This window comes from Orcinus orca, chromosome 6 (genome assembly GCF_937001465.1).
Source record: "Orcinus orca chromosome 6, mOrcOrc1.1, whole genome shotgun sequence".
NCBI classification, from domain to species: Eukaryota; Metazoa; Chordata; class Mammalia; order Artiodactyla; family Delphinidae; genus Orcinus; species Orcinus orca.
The window spans coordinates 54,589,103-54,605,036 of record NC_064564.1 but is presented as its reverse complement, the minus strand read 5'-3'; the positions used below and the strand labels follow the sequence as shown (position 1 = coordinate 54,605,036).

The 15,934-nt window shown below is 36.0% G+C and overlaps 2 protein-coding genes across 9 annotated transcripts in view; one reads left to right on the top strand and one right to left on the bottom strand.

Moving 5' to 3' along the window:
* Nucleotides 1-15,934, top strand: part of CNTLN (centlein) — a 331,436-nt gene that overhangs the window by 118,184 nt on the left and 197,318 nt on the right. For 5 of the 8 annotated variants that reach the window (XM_033439732.2, XM_049711049.1, XM_033439728.2 and 2 more), the window contains one exon: nt 6,542-6,675. In XM_033439732.2, the coding sequence (XP_033295623.1) occupies nt 6,542-6,675 (134 nt within the window). Of the gene's footprint in view, nt 1-6,541; nt 6,680-15,934 lie in introns of all 8 variants that reach the window. The other 3 variants (XM_033439731.2, XM_049711050.1, XM_049711048.1) reach the window with 3 other exon arrangements.
* LOC105748306 (intraflagellar transport protein 22 homolog) lies at nt 10,202-10,854 on the bottom strand. Its single transcript, XM_033439735.2, has one exon. The coding sequence runs from the start codon at nt 10,685-10,687 to the stop codon at nt 10,202-10,204; it is 486 nt and encodes a 161-aa protein (XP_033295626.1). The 5' UTR covers nt 10,688-10,854.

The window sequence follows — 15,934 nt, the reverse complement described above, 5'->3', positions numbered from 1 at the left end:
AAAGACAATAAAAAAATCAATGAAATTAAGAGCTGGTTCTTTGAAAAGATAAAATCAACAAACCTTTAGCTAGACTCATTAGGGAAAAAAGACAAGGCTCTGGTAAATAAATTTGGAAATGAAAGAGGAGGAATAACAGTGGATACCAAAAAAAAAAAAGGATTATAAGAACATATTATGAACAACTATATGCCAACAAGTGGAACAGCCTAGAAAAAACAGACAAATTTTTAGAATCATACAGCTTCCAAGACTGAATCATGAAGAAATAGAAAATTTGAATAGACCACATAACTAGTATAGAAATTGAAACAGTAATCAAAAAGCTCCCCAGGCCTAGACAACTTCACAAGTGAATTCTACCAAACATTCAAAGAAGATTTAATACCTATTCTTCTCAAACTCTTCCAAAAAACTGAAGAGGAGTCAATGATTCCTAACTCAGTTTATTAGGCCAACATCACTCTCATAGCAAAACCAGACAAAGACAACACACAGAAAAAAGAAAATTACAGGCCAATATCTTTGATGAACATAGATGCAAAAATTCTGAACAGAATATTAGCAAGCCAAGTAAAACAGTACATTAAAAGAATCATCACTGGGCTTCCCTGGTGGCGCAGTGGTTGAGAGTCCGCCTGCCGATGCAGGGAGACACGGGTTCGTGCCCCGGTCCGGGAGGATCCCACATGCTGCGGAGCGGCTAGGCCCGTGAGCCATGGCCTCTGAGCCTGCGCATCTGGAGCCTGTGCTCCACAACAGGAGAGGCCACAACAGTGAGAGGCCCACGTACTGCAATAAAAAAAAAAAGAATCATCACCGTGATCAAGTGGGATTTATCCCAGTGATAGAAGGAGGTTTCAACATCTGCAAATCAATCAACGTGATACATCACATCAACAAAAGGATGAAGACCATATGATGACCTCAATAGATGCAGAAAAGGCATTTGACAAGATTCAACAACGGCTTTTGATAAAAATTCTCAACTAAATGTTTATAATAGTAACATACCTCATCATAATGAGAGCTGTAAATGACAAGCCCACATCTAGCATCATACTAAGTGGTGAAAAACTAAAAGCTCTCTCTCTAATATCAGGAACAAGACAACAAGACAAAGAGGCCACTTTTGCCACTCTTATTTAACATAGTATTGGAAGTCCTAGTATTGGAAGTCCTAGCCAGAGCAATTAGGCAAAGAAAAAGAAATAAAAGGAATCCAAATTGGAAAGAAAGGGGTAAAACTCTCACTGTTTGTGCATGACATGATTTTATATAGAGAAAACCATAAAAACTCCACAAAAAAGGCTATTAGAAAAAATAAATACAGCAGAGTTGCAGGGTATAAAATCAACATACAAAACTCTGTTATGTTTGTATATGCTAACAATGATCTAGCAGAAAGAGAAATTAAGAAAAGTCATATTTATAATCACAACAAAAAGAATGAAATACATCGGAATAAATTTAACCAAGGAGGTGAAAGACCTGAACACTAAGAACTGTAAGACCTTGTTGCTGGAAATTGGAGAAGACACATAAATTGAAAAATATTTTATGCTTATGAGTTGGAAGAATTAGCATTGTTAAAATACCCATACTACCTAAAACAATATATAGCTTCAGTTCAGTCTGTTTCCAAGTCAAAAGGACATTGTTCACAGAAATAGAACAAAAGTTTCTAAAATTTATAATGGAACCACAAAAGACCCTGAATAGCCAAAGCAATCCTGAGAAAAAAGAACAAAGCTGGAGGTATCACAGTCCATGATTTCCAGCTAGACTACAAAGCCATATTAATCAAAACAGCATGATATTTTCAGAAAAACAGATACATAGATCAATGGAATAGAATTGAGCACCCAGAAATAAACCAACACATAAACAGGTAATTAATATACAACAAAGGAACATATATATATAAAGACATTATAGCCTTTTCAATAAATGGTGTTGGGAAAACTGGACAGCCACATGCAAAAAAATGAAACTAGACCACTGTCCCACACCATACACAAAAATCAACTCAAAATGGATTAAAGACTTAAATGTAAGTCATGAAACCATAAAACTCGGAGGATAACATAGGCTTTATGTGCTTTGACACTGGTCTTAACAGTATCTTTCTGGGTACGTCTTTTCAGGCAAGGGAAACAAAAGCAAAAATAAACAAATGGGACTACATCATCCTAAAAAGCTTCTGCACAGCAAAGAATACCATGTACAAAATGAAAAGGCAATCTACTGAATGGAAAAGACATTTGCAAATGATATATCTGATAAAAGGTAAAATCCAAAATATATAAAGAACTCATACAACTCAAGAAATAAACAATCCAATTAATAAGTGGGCAGAGGACCTGATTAGACATTTTCCCAAAGAAGACATGCAGATGGCCAACAGGCACATGAAAAGGTGTTCAACATCACTAATTATTAGGGAAATGCAAATCAAAACCACAAGGAGATATCAGCTCACTCCTGTTAGAATGGCTATTATCAAAAAGACAAGAAATAACAGGTGCTGTTGAGGATGTCGAGAAAAGGGGAGCCTCAGATCGTCTTGATGGGAATGTAAATTGGTGCATCCACTGTGGAAAACTGTATGAAGAGTCCAAAAAATTAAGAATAGAGCTACCATATGATTCAGCTACCCCATGTCTGGGTATTTATTCAAAGAATATGAAAACACTAATTCAAAAAGATATATGCACCATTATGTTCATTGTGATATTATTTACAATAGCTAAGATATAGAAACAACCTGAGTTCCCATCAACCAATAAATGGATAAAGAAGATACGGTATACACACACACACACACACACACGCACATACACACATTCACACACATACGCACAGAGAAGAATACGACTCAGCCATCAAAAAGATGGAATCTTGCCATTTGTGACAATATGTATGGACCTTGAGGGTATTATACTAAGTAAAAGAGTCAGATGGAGAACTGTGTGATTTCACTAATATGTGGAATACAAAAAGGAAACAGACAAAAACCAAAATAAACTAAAGAGAAACAAACACATAGATACAGAGAGCACAGTAGTGATTACCAGGGGAAGTTGTGGTGGTGGGGGGTGAAATGGATAAAAGGGGTTAACTGTATGGTGATGGATGGAAACTAAATTTTTGGTGGTGAGCATGCTGTAGGGTAGGGTATACAGAAGTAGAAATATAATGTTGTACACATGAAACATATAATATTATAAACCAGTGTTATCTTAATAAAAATAAATCTAAAATAAAGTAAAAAGAAAAGTAACTTTTTCAAAGCAAAAAAAATTAATAAAAATAAAATTATATACTGTAGCAGTTTGGGGTTTTGTTTTGTCTGTTTGTTTGTGTTTGTTTCTGGCTGCGCTGCATGGCTTGTGGGATCTTAGTTCCCTGACCAGGGATTGGACTCGCACCCTCAGCAGTGAAAGTGTGGTGTCCTAACCACTGGACCGCCCGGGAATTCCCACTGTAGCAGTTTTGGATACTGGTTCCTCACTGCCATAACATCAGGGCTTGTTGACGTTTGCTCATTGTTTTTTTAATGTTTTCATTGGGCCATTTTAGGAAATCTGTTTCCCATGCTGTTAACAGTCTCTCGTGGTTGCTTTTCATAAAGCACAGACCTGGACATGTGCACATTCACCCTGTGATTTTAGCAGGGCTCTCCTTCACTGTCTCTTCTCTTGATTTGTCTGTTCATGTGTCTGTCTCTTGATCTGTCTGTTAATATGTTTGTTTGTTAATATGTCTGTTGGTATCACACCCAGCTGCTGGCCTCCAAAAACTGATGACTGATTAGATTCTTCTGTTGTTTTTGTCAATATCCTGGGACACAAATTGCTCCACAGTCTAATCTAATTAAATCTTGGCCTCTCCATAGGGTTTTTTTTCAATTGTGGTTAAGTAATATAACATAAAATTTAGAATCTTTTATCATTTTAAGTATACAGTTCAGCAGTGTTAAGTATATACACATTGGTATGCAACCAAGTTGCAGAAACATTTCATCCTTCAAAAGTGAAACTATATTCAAAAACAACTTCCCATTTCTCCTCCCCCCAGCTCCAGGCATCCACTAGTCTGCTTTGTGTCTCTATGTGATTCTTCATATAAGTGGAGTCATACATTATTTTTTGTAAGTGACTTATTTGGCTTTCCATAATTATCTCAAGGTCCATCCATGTTCTTTCATATGTCAAAATTTCCTTCCTTGTTTATTGTGGTAAAAAACACATAACATAAAATTAACCATCTTAACCATTTTTAAGTGTACAGTTCAGTAGTGTTAACTATATTTACATTGCTGTGAAAGAGATCTCCAGAACTTTGTTGACTTCAAGACCTGCAACTCTGTTTTTTAATAACAACTGCTTAGTGCTCCCTCACCCTAGGCCTTGGTAACTACCGTTCTATTCTGTGTATCTATTAATTTGACTACTTTAGATACTTCATATAAGTGGAGTCATCTGGTATTTGTCCTTTTGTGACTGATTTGTTTCATTAGGCGTAATGTCCTCAAGGTTCATCCATGTGGTAGCATGTGACAGGCTTTCCTTTGGGGGCTGCATTGTGCTTCATTTTATGTGTATAGCACGTTTTGTTTATTCATTTGACGTTTAGGTTGCTGCCACTTGGCTATTGTGAATAGTGCTGCTACAAACATGGGTTTACAGATATCTCTTCAAGAACCTGCTTTTAGTTTTTTTAAATGTATACGCAGATGTGGGATTGCTGGATTATATGGTGGTCCTGTTTTTTATGTTTTGAAACCCCCCCCATACTGTTTTTGAGAGTATTTTTACAGTCCCAGCAACACACAAAGGTTCCTAATTCTTCACGTCCCAGCGAACACCTGTTATTTTCTGCCTTCCCTTCCCTTCTCTCATTTCCCTTTCCTTCCATGTTTCCTTCTCTCTTTCTCTCTTACATCCACCTACACACCCACCTATATATCTATCATTACTCTTTTTTAATAAATGGGAATTTAAGAAGTAATTCTTCTTAAATTCTTCTTATAAAACAACAGTTTACATATCTTAAAAAAATATTTTATTGCTAAAAACAGCTAACTGTCATCTGAGCCTTTAGCAAGTTGTAGTAGTAACATCAAATATCATTCATCACAGGTCACCATAACAAATATAATAATAATGAAAGAGTTTGAATTACCAAAGTATGGCACTGAGACATGAAGTGAGCAAATGTTGGAAAAATGGCATTGATAGACTTGTTTGATGCAGGGTTACCACAATCCTTCAATTTGTAAAAAAATGCAATATCAGTGAAGTGCAATAACGGGAAACATGATAAAGTGAGATATGCATGTACTCACAGTGCTATCTTGGCTGAAAGCCAATATTTTTATCTTCAAAAGTTCATTCTAGTTACAGCAGGGAGAATATATGAGGTATGGGTGCATTGCTAGAGTAGATTTTTAGTGCTTGACCTAAAGCTTGTTGCTCACTTTTGTACATAATGAATGTATAGTGTATTTTGGGGTATCCTCTACTTTTAGATAAAATATTTATTTAATATTTTATGAAAATAAATTAATTTTATAATATATTTTTGAGAAAAAATATTTTTGAAAAAATGTACATCAGTTTTTCTTTTTTAACGTCTTTATCAGAGTATAATTACTTTACAATGGTGTGTTAGTTTCTGCTGTGTAACAAAGTGAATCAGCTATACATATACATATATTTCCATTTCTCCTTCCTCTTGCATCTCCCTCACACCCTCCCTATCCCATCCCTTTAGGTGGACTCAAAGCACCCAGCTGATCTCCCTGTGTCATGCAGCTGCTTCCCACTAGCTATCTATTTTACATTTGGTAGTGTATATATGTCCATGCCACTCTCTCACTTCGTCCCAGCTTACCCTTCCCCCTCCCTGTGTCCTCAAGTCCATTCTCTGCATCTGCATCTTTATTCCTTGTACATCAGTTTTAAAATTGTTTCAAAATGAAAAAAAGATTTAGAGAATTATCAGGAGGAAAAGACCAACTTTGAACTTTAGGTGAAATTTCACCACAATCAAGTGAACTCAGCATGATCTGAACCTGAAACATTGTAAAATTATTTTTATTTTTTTGCTGCACCATTTTTTCTTCTCGAGTGTATCTGCATTTAAAGTTGAGGAAATAATAAAATATCTATTTGTTTTGAGTAATATTTAAGTAAATGAACTCTTTTTTTGTTCATTGTAATTAACTTTTTTCATTATATAATACTTTACTGTAATTTTAATAAGTAAATTTCTACATAGATTTTCAAGTTTATTAGCTTCAGATTCTTAACTTTCACACCAGGAGACGATGATACTTTTACAGTTTCTGAAAAAAGTAACCTGTGACTGGTGTAAAATTTATTGATTGTATTAACATTTTTTAATTTAATGAAAACAAAATTTAAAGCACTACTGATTTTTCACTGTTATTTTGTGGATTAAATATAACAGGCTTTTAATTTTATTTATTTATTTGATATTTATTATATTTGTGATATGAGTGCTCTAATTTTAGGCCTTTGAAGACAATTTAATCGAAGCAAGGAAAGAAATTGAAGTATCACAGAGTAAATATAATGCTCTATCATTACAGTTGAATAATAAACAGACTGAACTTATCCAGAAGGATATGGATATTACCCTGGTCAGGCAAGTATACTCACTCCTTAATTTAACATTTTAGAAATGTCCTTTGTTATGCAGAATGCCAGCATTTTTGTTTATTATTAACACCCTAAAATGACAATATATGTCTTCTGTGAGTACTTATGTTTGTGCATTGAAACTATCTAGAATTAACAGGGACAATCAGGGGTTTCACAGGGCTGAAAAGAATCATGCTCAAAGAGTAGCCTTGGTTCAGTTTTTAACAAGGAGGATGCATTCATTCCTTGTTTCCTTCTAAAATTCCTACCCATGCATTATGTAATATTATTGTTATAATGAATAATAAATGAGTGATCCAGTTTTGACGTTTTATTTTATTATGTTCTAAATAGTTTTAGTTTGTGAAATATTCTTTCTATATCAAAATAGTTAATTTTGTAGCACTACTCATAAAGTGGAAGTACTTGAAAAACTTTTTAAGTGTTTTGAAAGATGTTAAACTACCTATTAATTTATTTTATAATAATCTTTATCAGAAAATATTGTTAGAACAGATCATAAATATATATACACATATACATACATATGTTATACATATATACACATGTATGTATGTGTGTACATTTTAAAATTTGAACTAATTAAAATAAATCATACAAAGTTTATCACATACCTGTATAAGCACAATTTCATTCTCTGAAATATGTCATATATTTTTATATGTAATATACTATATATATAATGTTTATATAGATATATAATTAACATTATATATAATTATGATATACATAAATATTTATATATACTTAATATTTATTTTTATATATACTGTATTACAATATATATATTGGGGCAGGATTTTTTATTGGGTAATAGATTAATACATACTATTATATATTTATATATAATATATAGTAATTTATATTATATATGTTTTATTATATGTAAAAATATATAAGCATTATATATTATAAATGAAAGCAAAAATCCATTGTGTCACATTTTAAAAATCTTTTTACCATAGGGTGAGGAAAATTATTTCTTTACAGATGATAGACTTTATGCACTCATGGTATAATTTTTTTAAGCCAGTAATTTGATGGAAGGCAAAAAAGTAATTCTAAACAGTAATAGAATCTTAAGTTTTAGAAGCAATCTTAAAATTTTTAATTATTCCTATCTTCTTCCCTATAAAAAAGCTTTTAGCCTTTGCTTGATACTTTTAGTTTATAAGTTTCTCAGTACTCTTCAAGACTGTTCTTTTTATTTTGTTCAAATTTCTAGATTGTTTCATATATTTAGTTGACATTTGGCTTTTTACAGTAGGCACCCATTTGTATCCTGATTCCTTATCTAGAGAATCTCAGAAACAGTCTAATCAGTTCTGTAGTTCAGACCTTCAAATAATAAAAGATAACTTTATTAATAAATTTTTTATTACCTTATTAACTGCTTCTGTTTCTCATAATTTTTCATGTATATGTTTTACAGACATTATATTGTTTTGGGTTGCCTTTCTTTCTCTTTTTTTTGTTAGTAAAAATATGTAATATAAAATTCCCAAATAAATGATTAAGTGGAATATTATGCAGCTGTAAAAAAGAAAAAGGCAGCTCTGTATATATTTACACAAATCCTCCAAATAAAAAAAAGTGAAAAAAGCAAGCTGTAAAAAAGTGTGAATAGTTTGCTACTGTTTCCTTTAATAAAGCACATTTGTATGTGCACAGACTTCTGATAGAATGCAGAAGGTAAGGGGGCTTCTGGAGAGGGGCTGGGGTTTGGGGACAGGTAAGACAGGGAGACTTCTTCATTAAATGGTCTCTTGTAACCTCTGCACATGTGGCCTCTTAAATTTTAAAACATTTTTCTCAATTCAAGGACTCCCAAGGGTTGTACTCTGGCTATGAATGTAAATGAAAGCTGCTGGGTTAATTTTTCTACTGAGCTCTTGGATAATCATTAAAATATCAGATAAAAATAATCTCTGTTTTGGAGCTGTAGTCTCAACATCAATTAGTATTATTGCAGGTATTACATAAGGAAGATTTACTACAGTTTGCGTTAACATTATCTTGTGTTCCTTGCAAAAGTTCCAACTGAGTGGAGGTCAGGCAAAAGGAAATTAACCTGGGCTTAAAATGTGCTCACTGGTAATCCAGGCAGTTTACTAAGAGTTGACTGTAGTTCAATCTAAATTTACCAGGGAACTGTCATTATCTGCCAACACCACTCTCTCAAGCAGACTGCCCAAACGGCTGCATTTCAGCCCTCTTCATTGTAAGAGTGAAACACAGCTGGGCATATTTTTCATCTCTTGTAAGTGTCTCTACTTTTCTTCCACTCTCAGTTGAAAAGACCTACATCTAACATGTTTGGTTTTTTTTTTTTGGCTATGTTGTGTCTTCGTTGCTGTGTGCAGGCTTTCTCTACTTGTGGTGAGCAGGGGCTACTCTTTGTTGCAGCACGTGGGCTTCTCATTGCGGTGGCTTCTCTTGTTGCAGAGCATGGGCTCTAGGTGCACAGGCTTCAGTAGTTGCAGCATGCAGGCTCAGTAGTTGTGGCTCATGGGCTCTAGAGCACAGGCTCAGTAGTTGGGGCGCATGGGCTTAGTTGCTCTGCGGCATGTGGGGTCTTCTCAGACCAGGGATGGAACCCGTGTCCCCTGCATTGGCAGGCGGATTCTTAACCACTGCGCCACCAGGGAAGTCCCTACATCTAACTTTTGATCTAGTTAATATATTTTCAGGTTGGCTATATTACAAAATTCAAAAAGTAAAATTTATGAAAGAACAACAATTTGAAAGATCACTAAAACAAACTTGTACAATAAGCTATAAACTCACCATGTTTGGTTATCCTGAGCATTAAATCTTTTGACTATTTTTACAAATGGGTGTTATGACAGCATAACATTGTTTTTCCTGTATTTTATGAAATAATATTTAAGAATTAAATTCCCCTGAGATAATAAAAAAACTTTTTAGAAGAAGTATATGTATTCCACCTTCCAGTGTGATATGGTGTCCAGATATCAAGGACGTCTAAATAAAAATAAAATGTTGGAGAAGTTAAATGCTAATATTTTTCAAAAATATTCTAGGCAAGTTGTACAGATTAAGGAATGAAAATCACATTTAAATCAATCCACGTGGTTTAAACTACTGGGCTATCACTGGGCTATGACAGTTACAATTCCACAACTTTTGTAATGTGACATAATGTGAAGGGGAAGCAAAAACCACCTCAGTTTTCCAGCTCTTTGGAGAGATCTGGGGCAAAGCAATCAGAATTCAGTAACAGGATTTTCTCAACTGAACTAAGGACAGAGAATAGATGGTATGAGTCAACTCCCTGGCTGACTGTTACCTTTGGCCAAATAAGGAAAATGTCTTCTACAGCCAAAGGGAGATGAGAACCTCAGTAGGTGGATGGATTTCAGATTTGCACTAAAATTGACTTCATTTGGGATGCGGAAGCATCTAGGTGAAGGCCGGTTAATTGATAATTGACATCTCCTCCCAGTCTCTGCTCTCAGACACTGAGTTGATTATGCTTCTTAAATACTTCATGAACTCCATCCTGATCTCTTCCGGTCATCCTTAAGATTTGAGTGCACCAGCTTCAGCTTGTTCAAGGATGGCGCCAAAGCTGGGTTTGCTTTGTCACTTCCAGAGCCTGGTTTATGGTGTGCACTCAACAGATATTGAGTATCCTGTAAAAACTGCTGCTGGACGAAGCAGGAATACCACATCTCAGTTTCCTTCAGGTGGCTTGGGATGTCAGCATTGAAGATGATCACCACCCCATAAGAGTCCCTCATCAGGGCTGGCCAGCAAGACTCAAACATTGGATCGCCACCACAATCCCAGAGCTCAGATTCACACCCCATGCATTTGTTGTTGCTGGTAACATATGGGTTCTCAAATTCCAGGATCCTCATTCCTTGGGTTGGGTTGTATTTGGCGATGTCAGAAGATTTTGTCAGGAAGTTGGCCCAAAAGGTTTTTCCACTCTCACAGGGCCCCACAAAGAGGATCTTGGCCTTCAGCATTGCGGTCTGCTGCCCAAAGACCTGCCAGAGCACACCCAGGTGCTGCCGGAGCCCTTGCTGCTGTCAGGGCAGAGCCTGGGTTGCCTTTCTGAACGCATTCCATCTTGTCCGAGTTTGTATCATCAATATTCTTCTTAAAATATGGCACCTGTAACTACATAAAATATTCCAACAAGACCTTTCCATTTTAAAGTATGATGATTTTAAACTATTGGATGGAACATGCGGTCCATTCTAGGGTACAGTGCAGTGTTATGTGAATGGGATTTGAAAAATTATGTTTTCTACTAAATTTTGCACCTGCATTTATCTGTATAGTTGAATTTAGTGTACTGCAAGAACTATAAGCTGCAGTAAATAAGGCAATGATATCCATAGATGGACATTTTCTTACAAGATGGTAAAAAGATGAACTCTGTGTAATTTTAAGTGTTTGATTATAAGGACTCAAAAAAGAGGAGGTAATAGCACAGAGCTTGAAGACTTCAGAGGACTTTTACTCAGACCATCATTATAGGGTAGTAGTTGAGATGTCTTCAGTGTTTTTCCTGAATTGTTTGAATAATCATTTTCTGAATACACTACATGTCTCCTTCATTTTTATTTCTTGTGGGTGTGCATGTGTGTGTGGTGGTTATGATATACCAGCATTACTGTACTGAATCTGTATATTGTGCAAAAGACATACCAAGCCATAATTATCTGTAGGAAAAGTGGTCTAGGCACTTTCTTATTTGGATATACTTTTACTTGTTGATAAATGATGGAGTTGACCTAGCTTTATTTCTTTATGGGTTTATTTCTTTGAATTCCTAATTATTTGCATATTTATTGAATAATTAATCTGTGTTACACATTGTGCTATGGAATAGTGCTGTGAACTACCACAAATGATTTTTACCTTGCGTTAGAATATAAATAAAAAAATAAGTAAATAATATACATGTCTGTAACATATACAGAACATCTTAGTATAAACCTAGAACTTGCATAAAAGTCAGTAACCAGTTAAGTTGCCTAACTAAAATTTTTGCCTGACTGGTAATGATTCAACAGTTACGTGGAGAGTGAGCTAAATGAATAGCTTAACTTCCATTGAGAAGGTGGGCTAATGTCAATTGATTTGGGAATTTTTCTTAGAAATTAGTTGTGAATCTCCGAAAAGCAATGAAAAAATAAAGGTCAAGACAGAGCAGTTACAATTTTGGTGAGGAATATCATCAAAGTCAGAATCCTGAAATTGGACTAATGCATCTGGATTGCTGGTGTTCCTAGGCACTTGGCAGAAGCAAGTGTAAATTAACTCTGGAGGATAATAAAGCAATTCTGTCCTCAAATTATGTCTACAGTTTTACAAACTAATGTCTAGCACATAGTCAGAAATATCAAGTATGTGGTAAAGCAATATTAAAAATTAAAAGACGTAAGAACTGGAGGAGATTGGTTCAAGATGGCAGAGTAGAAGGACATGTGCTCACTCCCTCTTACGAGAGCACCAGAATCACAACTAACTGCTGAACAATCATTGACAGGAAGACACTGGAACTCACCAAAAAAGATACCCAACATCCAAAGACAAAGGAGAAGCCACAATGAGATGGTAGGAGGGGCGCAATCACAATAAAATCAAATCCCATAACTGCTGGGTAGGTGACTCACAAACTGGAGAACAATTATACCACAGAAGTCCACCCACTGGAGTGAAGGTTCTGAGCCCCACGTCAGGCTTCCCAACCTGGGGGTCCGGCAACGGGAGGGGAAATTCCCAGAGAATCAGACTTTGAAGGCTAGCAGGATTTGATTGCAGGACTTTGACAGGAGTGGGGGAGAGATTCCACTTTTGGAGGGCACACACAAAGTAGTGTGTGCATCAGGACCCGGGGGGAAGAGGCAGTGACGCATAGAAGACTGAACCAGACCTACCTGCTAGAGTTGGAGGGTCTCCTGCAGAGGCAGGGGGTGTCTGTGGCTCACCGTGGGGACAAGGGCACTGGCGGCAGAAGTTCTGGGAAGTACTCCTGGGCAGGAACCCTCCCGGAGTCTGCCATTAGCCCTACCAAAGAGCCTGTAGTCTCCAGTGTTGGGTTGCCTCAGGCCAAACAACCAACAGGGAGGGAACAGAGCTCCACCCATCAGCAGGCAAGCTGATTAAAGTTTTACTGAGCTCTGCCCACCAGAGCAACACCCAGCTCTACCCACCACCAGTCCCTCCCATCAGGAAGCTTGCACAAGCCTCTTAGATAGCCTCTTCCAGCAGACAGTAGACAGCAGAAGCAAGAAGAACTACAGTCCTGCAGCCTGTGGAACGAAAACCACATTCACAGAAAGACAGACAAAATGAAAAGGCAGAGGACTATGTACCAGATGAAGGAACAAGTTAAAACCCCAGAAGAACAACTAAATGAAGTGGAGATAGGCAACCTTCCAGAAAAAGAATTCAGAATAATGATAGTGAAGATGATCCAGGACCTCCGAAAAAGAATGGAGGCAAAGATGGAGAAGATGCAAGAAATGTTTAACAAAGACCTAGAAGAATGAAAGAACAAATACCTAGAAGAATTAAAGAACAAACAAACAGAGGTGAACAATACAATAGCTGAAATGAAAAATGCACTAAAAGGAATCAATAGCAGAATAAGTGAGGCAGAAGAACGGTTAAGTGACCTGGAAAACAGAATGGTGGAAATCACTGCCGTGAACAGAATAAAGAATGAAAGAAATGAAGACAGCATAAGAGACCTCTGGGACAACATTAAATGCAACAACATTCGCATTATAGGGATCCCAGAAGGAGAAGAGAGAGAGAAAAGACCCGAGAAAATATTTGAAAAGATTATAGTTGAAAACTTTCCTAACATGGGAAAGGAAATAGCCACCCAAGTCCAGGAAGTGCAGAGAGTCCCAGACAGGATAAACCCAAGGAAAAACATGCCGAGACACACAGTAATCAAATCGCCAAAAATTAAAGTCAAAGAAAAATTATTATAAGCAATAAGGGAAAAATGACAAATAACATACAAGGGATCTCCCATAAGGATGACAGCTGATTTCTCAGCAGAAACTCTACAAACCAGAAGGGAGTGGCACGATATATCTAAAGTGATGAAAGGGAAGAACCTACAACCAAGATTACTCTACCTGGCTAGGATCTCATTCAGATTTGATGGAGAAATCAAAAGCTTTACAGACAAGCAAAAGCTAAGAGAATGCAACACTACCAAACAACTCTACAAGAAATGCTAAAGTAACTTCTCTAAGTGGGAAACACAAGAGAAGAAAAGGACCTACAGAAACAAACCCAACACAATTAAGAAGTTGGTAATAGGAACATACATATCAATAATTACCTTAAATGTGAATGGAATAAATGCTTCAACCAAAAGAGAGAGGCTCACTGAATGGATACAAAAATAAGACCCGTATATATGCTGTCTACAGGAGGCCCTCTTCAGACCTAGGGACACATACAGACTGAAAATGAGGGGATGCAAAAAGATATTCCATGCAAATGGAAATCAAAAGAAAGCTGGAGTAGCAATACTCATATCAGATAATACAGACTTTAAAATAAAGAATGTTACAAGAGACAAGGAAGGACACTACATAGTGGTCAAGGGATCAATGCAAGAAGATATAACACTTATAAATATATTCACCCAACATAGGAGCACCTCAATACATAAGGCAACTGCTAACAGCTATAAAAGTGGGCATCGACAGTAACACAGTAATAGTGGGGGACTTTAACACCTCACTTACACCAATGGACAGATCACCGAGGCAGAAAATTAATAAGGAAACACAAGCTTTAAATGACACAATAGACCAGATAGATTTAATTGATATTTGTAGGACATTCCATCTGAAAACAGCAGATTACACTTTCTTCTCAAGTGCACATGGAACATCGTCTAGGGTAGATCAAATCTTGGGTCACAAATCAAACCTTGCTAAATGTAAGAAAATCGAAATCATACCAAGGATCTTTTCCAACCACAACACTGAAATTAGAAATAAATTACAGGGAAAAAAACTTAAAAAGCACAAACAGATGGAGGTTAAACAATACATTACTAAATAACCAAAAGATCACTGAAGAAATCAAAGAGGAAATCAAGAAGTATCTAGAGACAAATGGCAACGAAAACATGACGACCCAAAACCTATGGGATGCAGCAAAAGCAGTTCTAAGAGGGAAGTTTATAGCAAAACAATGCTACCTCAAGAAACAAGAAAAATCTCAATCTAACCTTACACCTAAAGGAAGTAGAGAAAGAAGAACAAACAAAATCCAAAATTAGTAGAAGGAAAGAAATTATAAAGATCAGAGCAGAAATAAATGAAATAGAAACAAGAAAACAATAGCAAAGATCAATAAAACTAAAAGCTGGTTCTTTGAGAATATAAACAGAATTGACAGACCTTTAGTGAGACTCATCAAGAAAGAGGGAGAGGACTGAAATCAATAAAATTAGAAATGAAAAAGGAGAAGTTGCAATGGACACTGCAGAAACACAGAGCATTATGAGAGACTACTACAAGCAACTCTATAGCAATAAAATGGACAACCTAGAAGAAATGGACAAATGTTTAGAAAGCAATAACCTTCCAAGATGGAACCAGGAAGAAATAGAAAATATGAACAGACCAATCACAGGTAATGAAATTGAAACTGATTAAAAATCTTCCCACAAGCAAAAGTCCAGGGCCAGATGGCTTCACAGGCGAATTCTATCAAACATTTAGAGAAGTGCTAACACAGATCCTTCTCAAAAGCTTCCAAAAATATTGCACAGGAAGGAACACTCCCAAACTCATTTTACGAGGCCACTGTTACCCTGATACCAAAACAAGACAAAGATACTACAAAAAAAAATTACCGACCTATATCACTGATGAATATAGATGCAATAATTCTCAACAAAATGATAGCAAACAGAATACAACAACACATTCAAAGGGTCATACACCGTGATCAAATGGGATTTATATCAGGGATGCACGGATTCTTTAATATACGCGAATCAATCAATGAAGAATAAAAATGATATTAACAAATTGAAGAATAAAAATTATATGATTATCTCAATAGATGCACAAAAAGCTTTTGACATAATTCAACACCCATTTATGATAAAACTCTCCAGAAAGTAGGCATAGTGGGAACCCACCTCAACATAATGAAGGCCATATGTGACAAACCTACAGAAAAGATCATTCTCAGTGTTGAAAAACTGAAAACATTAC